At 38.5% G+C, this 12,289-nt stretch overlaps 1 protein-coding gene across 2 annotated transcripts in view; it reads right to left on the bottom strand.

Moving 5' to 3' along the window:
* Positions 1 to 12,289, bottom strand: part of NEO1 (neogenin 1) — a 237,205-nt gene that overhangs the window by 158,716 nt on the left and 66,200 nt on the right. For both annotated transcript variants that reach the window (XM_070377403.1, XM_070377404.1), the window contains exon 2: positions 5,252 to 5,569. In XM_070377403.1, the coding sequence (XP_070233504.1) occupies positions 5,252 to 5,569 (318 nt within the window). The remainder of the gene's footprint in view (positions 1 to 5,251; positions 5,570 to 12,289) is intronic.

Raw genomic sequence — 12,289 nt, 5'->3', positions numbered from 1 at the left:
ACATATCGAGGCAGAAAATGCTGCGGCTTCCTGTGCTCACAAGTGGGAGACCAGTTTGTCCTACTGCCTCTGGAGAACTGCAGAAGGAGAGTGGGAGTGAGATATGAGGTTGACACGATGGGATTAACAGTGTCTGTATTTAGACTACCCAGTCATCCCACCTTCGGGCACAAAATACCCACAGCTAGAGTACTGCACAGACAGTCAAAGAAAAATTTCTGGTGTGCAGAGATGAGACAGCCCAGGGAAAATGACCTCTCACATTTAATTCTATGAGCTATCAACTTAGTAGGTTTTCAAAAGTTCCTCTTCTTTATTTGACTTGGCCAGTTTCTATTCCTTGCAAACAAAGAACTCTAATCAATAATCTTTCAAAATGGCAATGCAGCAGCATCCTTTTTTTTTTTTTGGCAACATTTAAAAAAAGTTTAATTGAGCTACAATTTATATACCTTAAAAGGTACCATTTAAAGTACACAATTCAATTGTTTTTAGTATATGCCCAGTTTTGCAACTATCACTATAATCTAATTTTCAAACACTTTCATCATCCCCAAAGAAACTTTGTATTCGCTTGCAGGCATTCCCATTTCTTACACTCACCCCTTTCCCACCCACTCCATGCCCTTATTCCTCCCATCTCCAGTCCTAGAAAACCACCAATCTACCTTTTGTTTGGTTCTATATATTTGCCTATTCTGGACATTTCATATATATAAAGTCATATGATATGTGGTCTTCTGTGAGTGACTTATTTCACTTATCACACTGCTTTTAAGGTTTATTCATGTTACTATATACAGTGACTGACTTTATTTTTTTGGGCTCCAAAATCACTGCAGATGGTGATTGCAGCCATGAAATTAAAAGATGCTTGCTCCTTGGAAGGAAAGTTAGGACCAACCTGGACAGCATATTAAAAAGTAGAGACATTACTTTGTCAACAAAGGTCCATGTAGTCAAGGCTATGGTTTTTCCAGTAGTCATGTATGGATATGAGAGTTGGACTATAAAGAAAGCTGAGCACCAAAGAATTGATGCTTCTGAACTGTTGTGTTGGATAAGACTCTTGAGAGTCCCTTGGACTGCAAGGAGATCCAACCAGTCCATCCTAAAGGAGAGTCCATCCTGGGTGTTCATTGGAAGGACGGATGTTGAAGCTGAAACTCCAATATTTGGCCACCTGATGTGAAGAGCTGACTCATTTGAAAAGACCCTGATGCTGGGAAAGATTGAAGGCAGGAGGAAAAGGGGACGACAGAGGATGAGATGGTTAGATGGCATCACTGACTCAATGGACATGGGTTTGGGTGAACTCCGCAAGTTGGTGATAGACAGGGAGGCCTGGCGTGCTATGGTTCATGGGGTCGCAAAGAGTCGGACACGACTGAGCAACTGAACATATATATATATATATATATATCAGCACTTCATTCCTCATTATTGCTGAATAATATTCCATATATGAATAAACTATATTGTAGTTATCCATTCATCACTTGATAGACATGTAAGCTGTTTCTACTTTCTGGCTATTACAAAAAATGCTGCTATGAATATTCATGTACAAACTGCTATGTGGACATATCTTTTCATGTCTCTTAATGCCTAGGAGTAGAACTGCTCAGTCATATGGTAATTCTATGGTTAACACTCTGAGAAACTGCCAAACAGTTCAGTGCTATCTTTTTAAATGACATATACACACAAAGTATACCCTATGATCCAGCTATTAGTAGAATTACAAATTCTAACAGTCTATACTACAGAAATAAAGACTAACAAAATTTGTTCACTATGTTACAGTATTCGACAAAAAGGGAATGTTTAGATAAAGCACAATATATACAAACATAAGGGATACTATGCAACTATTAAAAAGAACTTCTATTCATCTCTTAGCTTAGATATTATTTCCTCCTGATATCCAGACCAAAAGCATATTAAACTCTCCTACAGAATCCTGTTTGCAGCAAAAGAATTTTGGTTTTGTATTAAAATAACCTGTTTACTTAAATATTGAGTCAAAAATGCTTCCTAGAGATGGGAATACCAGACCACCTGACCTGCCTCTTGAGAAATGTGTATGTAGGTCAGGAATCAACAGTTAGAACTGGACATGGAACAACAGACTGGTTCCAAATAGGAAAAGGAGTACGTCAAGGCTGTATATTGTCACCCTACTTATTTAACTTATATGCAGAGTACATCATGAGAAATGCTGGGCTGGAAGAAGCACAAGCTGGAATCAAGATTGCCAGGAGAAATATCAATAACCTCAGATATGCAGATGACACCACCCTTATGGCAGAAGTGAAGAGGAACTCAAAAGCCTCTTGATGAAAGTGAAAGTGGAGAGTGAACAAGTTGGCTTCAAGCTCAACATTCAGAAAATGAAGATCATGGCATCCGGTCCCATCACTTCATGGGAAATAGATGGGGAAACAGTGGAAACAGTGTCAGACTTTATTTTGGGGGGCTCCAAAATCACTGCAGATGGTGACTGCAGTCATGAAATTAAAAGACTCTTACTCTTTGGAAGGAAAGTTATGACCAACCTAGATAGCATATTTGAAAGCAGAGACATTACTTCGACAACAAAGGTCCGTCTAGTCAAGGCTATGGTTTTTCCAGTGGTCATGTATGGATGTGAGAGTTGGACTGTGAAGAAAGCTGAGTGCCGAAGAATTGATGCTTTTGAACTGTGGTGTTGGAGAAGACTCTTGAGAGTCCCTTGGACTGCAAGGAGATCCAACCAGTCCATTCTGAAGGAGATCAACCCCGGGATTTCTTTGGAAGGAATGATGCTAAAGCTGAAACTCCAATACTTTGGCCATCTCATGCAAAGAGTTGACTCATTGGAAAAGACTCTGATGCTGGGAGGGATTGGAGGCAGGAGGAAAAGGGGACGACAGAAGATGAGATGACTGGATGGCATCACCGACTCGATGGACATGAGTTTAAGTGAACTCCGGGAGATGGTGATAGACAGGGACGCCTGGTGTGCTGTGATTCATGGGGTCACAAAGAGTTGGACACAACTGAGTGACTGAACTGAACTGAACTGAAAGGATATGAAAGCTAAAAGGAAGAATGAACCAGAGGAGAAGAAAGAGAAGAAAAGGTAGAGGATAGGATTAATAGGCAGTGAGGAAGCCATAAGCAAAGGCCAGAGGCAGAGAATGAAAGGGAAGTGAATATGCTAGAGCCTAAACGAGGGGAGGGTGGTGATGGTGGGGGCAGAGTGCTAAGAAATCAAGTTGGAGAAGTGGAGGCCAGCTCATGAAAGGACTCAAGAAGCCTGTTAAAGAGTCCAGCCATTAACTTGATGCAGTTTACATTAGAGTCACTGAAGGGTGAGAAAGAGTCCTCTGACCACAGAGTGGAGATGGGTAAGACAAGGGAAAAAACAAGATGTCAGGTAGTTACTAGGCTGTGCTGAGGGATGACCAGGAGTAGCCTCAGGAAGGAGCCTGTGAATCAAACACCGAGAAATTAGGAAGCAGAATTCAGTGGATTTGGTGACTGGATGTGGGGGACAGCTGAGAGGAATGAGTCAAGATTAAAAGCCCAGTTCAAGAACGTGAGTTATAGAGTCAGTCAGTCATAATGCTAACTTATTTTTCAACAACTGGAAAGAGCCTGGCAAAAAAAGATTTTTAAAAGAAAGAAGAAAAAAAGGAAAAGGCAAATTGTCAAGAGGCCTGATTCTTTTTTTTCCCCCCAATCCTCAATCTGTGATTATGAAATAACTACAGTGGCTATACATCACACTCAAATTCAACTTTGAGTATTTGGCTCCAAAGAAGAAAAGAGCCATCATATACTGAGTGAATGAGCAAATATTAATACAACCTGGAGTGAGCAGGGGATGGGGGACTCTGGAATGGGAATAAGATAGGAAACTACTGTCTCAGACATACTCTTTTTTCACATGTTCACATTTCACCAAGGTGAGAATATAAGCCAAAGATAAAACAATTTTTGTACAATGTGACCCTTTACAAGAACTTACTTCATCCGATTCTCAAGTGTAGAAACAATGATCTGATTGTTTGTCCACTACAACTCTTTAGGAAACATAGCTTACTCTTCTAGATCTTTAATTGCTATTACACTTTCCAACATTCTTCAAATAGGAATGCTCTAAAAGAGAGTGACCTTTTTCTCTTTACAACTTTTCTACTCTTCATTCATACACACACATATAGGCATACATGCGTGCGTGCATGCATGCTTCAGTTCAGTTGCTCAGTCGTGTCCGACTCTTTGTGACCCCATGAACCACAGCACGTCAGGCCTCCCTGTCCATCACCAACTCCCAGAGTCCACCCAAACCCATGTCCATTGTGTTGGTGATGCCATCCAGCCATCTCATCCTTTGTCGTCCCCTCCTCCTCCTGCCCTCAATCTTTCCCAGCATCAGGGTCTTTTCAAATGAGTCAGCTCTCCGCATCAGGTGGCCAAAGTATTGGAGTTTCAGCTTCAACATCAGTCCTTCCAATGAACACCCATAGTCATGTCTAATTCTCTGCGACCCCATGGACTACAGGACTGTAGATGCCAGGTTCTTCTGCCCATGGAATTTTACAGGCAAGAATACTGCAGTAGGTTGCCACTTCCTACTCCAGGCGATCTTCCTGACCCAGGAATCTAACCTACATCTCCTGCATTAGCAGGAGGATTCTTTACCACTGAGTCACCTGGGAATCCTATACACACACACACACGTTTATATGTGTGTATATATATGTGTGTTTATATATGTGTATACACACACACGTATACACACACAAACACACATATATACATCCTACAGATTTTTAAAAATCCAATTAAATATCATTTCCCTGGTTAAGGCATAAAGAACAAAGTCTCTGGCTATACTACAAGCTTTACAGAATCACACTAAATGGTTATGCGGGGTAGGATAAAAGTTCGTAATCAAAGTGGCTCAACTTTCCTACACAACTTTTGTCATTTCCAGGTTAAAAAGATTAAAAGAGCTGGTTCAGTACTTCTGATAACACCTTGAAACCATTAGAAAGTGAAAAAGTGCTCCAGTTTTCTCCCTACAGAGTGAGCAAATCCAAGCATAATCCTATACACATTATATGCTCAATTGATACTTGTTAAATGAGTGTATTTGCTGTAACCAGTTTAATGAAAACTCTAGGATAATACCACTTTTATCAAGATTCACTCTTTATGAAAACTTGAAAATACAAATAAATTATTCAACGAAACTTACCTGCTACTGTGAGCTTGGCCGTTCTGCTGACAATAGTTCCAAGACTCTCAACAGTGGCTACACACTGATAATAACCTTCATCAGGTTTATTGTGTTTGGAATGCACCACACTGCTGATAAACAAAGACCCATCTGGGAGAAGCTGGCGTCGATCATCTGACACTAAGTTTAAAAGAGTTCCATCTTTTTTCCATTCAATTTTTGGAGATGGCTCAGAATATGCTGAACAGTTTAGTATAACAGAAGAGCCTCTAACTGAGAGTGTATCCACTGGTTCCACCAAAAAGTAAAATGGAGTGAATGTCCGAATGCTGGATCCTATAGAAATAATAAAGAAAAAGAACAAAGGTAAACAAAACTTTTCTCCTTTATTTCTGTAAGAAGATATAACATGTCCAAAAATTATTTTTAAGTGGCTTCTCCTTTAGGTATGATACAAAAATACAGTCATTTTACTATGAATATCCAATAAATTCATATTCATATCTAATAAATAAAACCTATTTTTTATTAGGAAATAAAAATTTGACCCATTTAGGAAAAAAGACCCTGCTACTGGAAATACCCAGCCTTGCTAGATGATATGAATATTTAGTAGAAGTTTTATTATAAACCCTATAATGAGATTTAGAAATATTTAAAATTCTAGTATTCAAAAAGTGAAATTTTCTACAGAACGTAAAAGAGAAAATTGAGATGATTCTTTGGTAATAAGGTATTTCTTCTATGTTAACTGGCTGTATTTCTTTCATAAAGTCACTATACAGACACTCTGTCCATTTTTCTAATGGATTATTCATCCTAGTGACTAAAAGCAATCTTTGGGCATAGATAACCATGTTTTGTAAATGTTCTTTTTTCTACTTTGATTTTTAGTTAATACATTTTAACTACCTAAAAGTAAACCTGTTATATTTTAAAAGGTTTTCTTTGTCCTAAGATTATTTTTAAAAATTTAGCTTTGTTTTGTGCTACTACTTTTGTGGTTTCGTTATTTCTTTAAGCAGAAATAAAGCTACTTTCATCTCTCTATATATAGTGTGCCCAGAAGGGAACAATATGAAAAGTCTAGGGTATATTCATATACTGAGACTTAATGATTATCAAAACGCATATATTTGCTAAATAAAAAAATTTAAGTTTTAAAATGTGTACAGGATGATCCCACTTATATTAAAATATATGTGCTGCTACTGCTAAGTCACTTCAGTTGTGTCCAACTCTGTGCGACCCCATAGACGGCAGCCCACCAGGCTCCCCCGTCCCTGGGATTCTCTAGGCAAGAATGCTGGAGTGGGTTGCCATTTCCTTCTCCAGTGCATGAAAGTGAAAAGTGAAAGTGAAGTCGCTCAGTCGTGTCCGACCCTCAGCGACCCCATGGACTGCAGCCTACCAGGCTTCTCCATCCATGGGATTTTCCAGGCAAGAGTACTGGAGTGGGGTGCCATTGCCTTCTACACAGGAGTATATATGTGCATGTGCATATATTTAAATGTAAATATAGAGGAAGAAGTCTGGAAGAATAAACACTAAACAGTCAACAGAGTTTTCTCTCGGGGAGAGTAGTGGGATTGAGCTGCTGATGGAGAGCATATAGGGAGAAGGGTTTTAACTTCATGGATTTCTGTATTATTTACTTTAAAAAATATGAACAATTGCTTACGCATACTTGTCATCCTTTTAATAACAAATTTTCTGTTGTTGGTGGTGATTAATCCTTTGTTGAGGACAGAGGATTATTTTTCAAAAGATCCATCACCACTGTATTTAACCACTCTTCCTTTGTCACAGTAGAAGTGTTATCAGACACCCACTTCTCAGCTGACTTTGTATAAAAACCGTCCTATACTTCTCACCAGGGTTCTGATTCCCTATCCACTTGTTTGTTTAATTTTAGTTTACTATAACCAGAGTCACCATACAAATTATTCTGAAATAGGTTTAATGATCCTATCTGATCTCTTCTATGCTCCCAAGTCTCTGCAAATTTCTCACTTCTTAATGGAATAGCTCTCACTTCTTGATAGACTATTCCTCACTTTTTGATAGAATATTTCACACTTCTTGATGGAATTCCATCTTATGAAAGGAAAATATCCACAAGAAACTCATTTCAGCTGAAATGCCCCTACCCCCAAATATCAACAAATCATAACACTCACTGCATACTTTAATTATGCAGCCAATAATTATTTTTAAATTGTACTGGACCCAGAGTAAAAAAAAACACACACAGACACATAGGATATGAATACTGGCAGAAATAAAAAGATATCTAGCTGTCTTACTGCCTAAAGAGGTTCAAAGTTATTGATAGCAGCAGGAATATGGAACAGAAGGATAAGCAAACTTTTTTATACACCTACAAATATAAGTGCTCTGTACAGTGTTACTCATCCTAGGAAAATTATCTCTTCACTCTAAGCTAAGACACTAATGTTGATGGACTTCATATTTCTTTTACTCTTTAACATTACTTTTGATCGTCCTATTCCATCTAGTCAGTCTTTAATCCCATATTTCATCCATCCTGAGCTCTCAGAGTTCACTATCACCATTCAGGAACCTGAACTCTTGTTCCTGAGAGTTCAGGTTCTCTTGTTTCTGGTTCTCAATTTATAATTAAAACATTTAAAAGTCAGTTCAAGTAATTCAACATTCTAAGGGCTCAACCAAATACATCAATGTTATCTATTAAGAACAGGCAACACTCAAGCATTAACAAATGTTTTCTATCTTGTTTTCCTATACAACAATCAATGTCCCCTCTCTGCCCTGTACAGCTAACTCCTCCAAAAACTGAATCTATTAAGCATGCAGAACTCCTTTCCTGGGAATTTCAAGTTAGATAAGAGGCTAGCTGTTAATATTACATGGATGATTTTAACTCATAAACACATGTTTTGAAAAACTTTTACGGCACAGATATATCATTTAAAAAAACAAATGTCCACTTATAATCAAACCTGGATCAGAAATTCTTTTTCAAGTTCATAATGTCCTAATACAGAAATTCAATTTGATGGTTCTAATTTATAGCATCTACCTTTCCAATCACACTTCAAAATGAAAAATATGTGAATTTATTCAATAAAAATTTATTATAGTAAGAGCACTTTCCTTTTCTTCAGTCTTCAATGTTCTTCCTTTCTCCTTCCCCTAGCAAAAACAGCCAAGTGGGAAAAAACTTCAGTAAAATGCAGTCAGGTAGACATGGTAGCAAATCCTAGCTCTGACGGGGCTAGTTAATTTCTTTCTGTATTCAAAACTTTCTCCCTTATAAAATAATTGCTTCTCCCCTCAGTCCAGGTCAGTTGCTCAGTTGTGTCCGACTCTTTGCAACCCCATAGACTGCAGTGCACCAGGATTCCCTGTCCGTCATCAACTCCTGGAGCCTGCTCAAACTCATGTCCATCGAGTTGGTGATGCCATCCAACCATCTCCTCTGTCATCCCCTTCTCCTCCTGCCTACAATCTTTCCCAGCATCAGGGTCTTTTCCAATGAGTCAGTTTTTCACATCTGGTAGCCAAAGTATTGGCGCTTCAGCATCAGTCCTTCCAATGATTATTCAGGACTGATTCCCCTAGAAAACAATTTTCTCCCCTATAAAATAATGGCTTCCTTTTAAGGAGATTTCTGTGAAGATGTGTAAAAGCACCCACCTCACTGCTTGGCAGGTAAGTGAAGTGAAGTGAAAGTCGCTCAGTCATGTCTGACCCTTTGCGGCCCCATGGACTATACAGTCTATGGAATTCTCCAGACCACAATACCGGAGTGGGTAGTCTTTCCCTTCTCCGGGGAATCTTCCCAACCAAGGGACTGAACCCAGGTCTCCCACATTGCGGGCAGATTCTTTACTGGATTCTTTACCAGCTGAGCCACAAGGGAAGCCCAAAAATACTGGAGTGGGTAGCCTATCCCTTCTCCAGCAGATCTTCCTGCCTCAGGAATCGAACTGGAGTCTCCTGCATTGCAGGCGGATTCTTTAACTAACTGAGCTATGAGGGACGTTCTGCTTGGCAGGTAACAGGTCCTCAATTAACAGTAACTATTCATAGTCCAAAAGCCTACACTATTTTCCCCCAAACTGCTAACATTTACAAACTCTGTGTTTACCAGTCGCATTTTAGAAATTGTAATGCATAAAATATGGACTTTATTTTTTATTTTTAATTACATTTTGATAATTATGTATAAAATAACATGAAGAGATCTTAAAACTCAAATTTGGTCATCTTTCTTCTCTGCCTAATCTTTCAACAGCTCCCTATTACAGCTAATATAAAATCCAAATTCATTACCAAGGCATTCAAAAAGTCTACAGGATCTGCTTCCTGCCTCTCTGCAACCTAATCTTATATCACACTCTAACTCAGTAAACTCTGGCCACATAATTTAGTTTCCTGAACAAGCCATTTTCTTTCCCGTACTAAAGTCTTTGCACTTGCTCTTCCCTCTGCCTGAACACTTGCTCCACAACCACTCATATCACAGGTCTAGCTCCTTCTCATTCTTCATGTTTCAACCCAACTGTCACTTCTACAGAGGCCTTCCCTGACGACTCTCTCTGAAAAAGTCTTTTACCCCGCCCTGTATGTGCTCTTCTCAGCAATTAACTTTGTTTTTAAGGCCTATCCAAGGCATCGACCAAATATTTCCTAACCTAATCTACAGCTTCAATATTACTAATAATAGCCGTTATCATTAATTTAATGTTCTCAGGCCAATGGACCGTAATAAAATTATTCAACCCAACAGCATCTATACTTATAACAATAGCTCTCACCATAAAACTAGGAATAGCCCCATTCCACGTCTAAGTCCCAGAAGTAACACAAGGCATCTCCCTGTCATCTGGCCTAATCCTGCTTACATGACAAAAATTAGCACCTATATGCGTACTCTACCAAAGTTCTCCATCCATCAACCTAAACCTAATCCTTATTCTATCAATTTTACCAATTATGATTAGAGGCTGAGGAAGACTAAACCAAACCCAACTATGAGAAATTATAGCCTACTCATCAGTTGCCCACATAGGCTGAGTAACAGCAATCCTACTATACAACCCACTATAATATTACTAAACCTAGTCATCTACATCATAACTTCTACCATATTTACACTATTTATAGCCAACACAACCACTAGTCTAGAAGGCTAGACTACAGAAGAGGATTAAAATGACCTCTGGTTTGTCAATGCTTCTTGCCCTTTGTACCTTGGTTTGTTTCGTGTTTTGTGTACTTTTCAGAATTCTACAGGTTTGAAGGGTGGGTGGGCCAAGATGAAATTAAGTATTAGTGATCCTTAGTGGCTTTGCATAACATCAGATTTCCACTGTTTAAGATCAGCTTCATTGTTGAAAATTTGATATTCAGATGATTTCAAATCTGTCCTTTGTAAAATGTTTTATTATCACTTTTCAAAGTGTCATAAATAAAGAACATTAATATTTCATAACTTTCTATGTGATCAGCAAGAAGACTATCTGATAACCTGCAAACAATATCACCAATGCTTTGAACAATTACCTGAAAATCCTCTAATTCTTAGGAAAGGTACATTAATAATAGCTAACAGGCCAACAATATTAGCAATACTTTTTCAGCTGAAAATTAAGGGAAAATCTGAATTTTTCATTCTACTAGATGAGAAAGATATAAAAATTTTTACACTAAGTAGAACTTCTATACCCACTTCAGTATTTTTGCCTGGAGAATCCCGGGGACGGGGGAGCCTGACGGACTGGTATCTATGGGGTCACACAGAGCTGGACACGACTGAAGCGACTTAGCAGCAGCAGCAGCAGCAGAACTTCTATTAACTATATAAATCTTCATGTTTAGATAGTTATCTAAACATCTTATGCTGTTAAGTCTGATAAGTCGCTGCAGTCGTATCCGACTGTGAGACCCCATAGACGGCAGCCCACCAGGCTCCCCCGTCTCTGGGATTCTCCAGGCAAGAACACTGGAGTGGGTTGCCATTTCCTTCTCCAATGAATGAAACTGAAAAGTGACAGTGAAGTTGCTCAGTCATGTCCGACTCTTGGCGACCCCATGGACTGCACCCTACCAGGCTCCTCCATCCATGGGATTTTCCAGGCAAGAGCACTGGAGTGGGGTGCCACTGCCTTCTCCAAACATCTTATAAGCAACTTTTGTTATTTGTGGCCAGAAGATTGTCCTGAGAGTAATATATCTCACCCAAAACCTGATGCAAGGTCTTCTGAATTTCCGAAACAAGAATTTTTTAGTTCCATTTTTGTATATTATACAAGAAAATATAAGCTCAATGATAATAATATAATGCAAATATTAACATTGAGGTGTAACCCAAAGATGTGAATGGTGACACTGTTTTATCAATACACTGTAATTCTATACTACTTTGTTAAATGTTTCACACTTTTCTACCATGACTAGTATTTAAAAACTTACTAGTATTCTGACTGCAAAATGTTTTATCACAGTACATTGTCAACATTTTTTAAAAATGATGTGTCCTTTGTAAAATTTCATTAACTACTGCCCGTGCAATCATCTACAGTTACTCTGATCTAATGCAAAAATGGATAATCTAAAACACATTCTAAATAACTCTGAACTGGATACAACTATCATGAATATTCAAGATCACCTCCACTCCATATGTTAACATTTTATCTCATTGCTACAACTACACAGGCTTTTGTAATAGAGGGAATTTTAGGATTTTACAAAGAGAAATACATCAACCCAGTGTTACTATAGCTGTCAATCTTTTGTGGGTTTTTTAAAAATCACAACAATAAGTCTTTTATTAACTCATTGCGATTTGCAGAGTTGGATTTCCCCACTCATTTCAATGAATTATAGTAACTAGAGGAGTAAACACTAGAAAGCAGAAGTGTCCTGGAAAATCTAGTTCATCTTACTGAAGTCACCACACAGGAGGTAAAGGAGACTGGGGGCAACAAACATCCTGATACAGAAGTGAAGTCAAGGGATCCAAGATCTAGTCCTATTTCTAAAAAATATAATGATACTTCTATG

This window comes from Bos mutus, chromosome 10 (genome assembly GCF_027580195.1).
Source record: "Bos mutus isolate GX-2022 chromosome 10, NWIPB_WYAK_1.1, whole genome shotgun sequence".
In the NCBI taxonomy this organism is placed as follows: domain Eukaryota; kingdom Metazoa; phylum Chordata; class Mammalia; order Artiodactyla; family Bovidae; genus Bos; species Bos mutus.
This window is presented reverse-complemented; position numbering and strand designations above follow the sequence as displayed.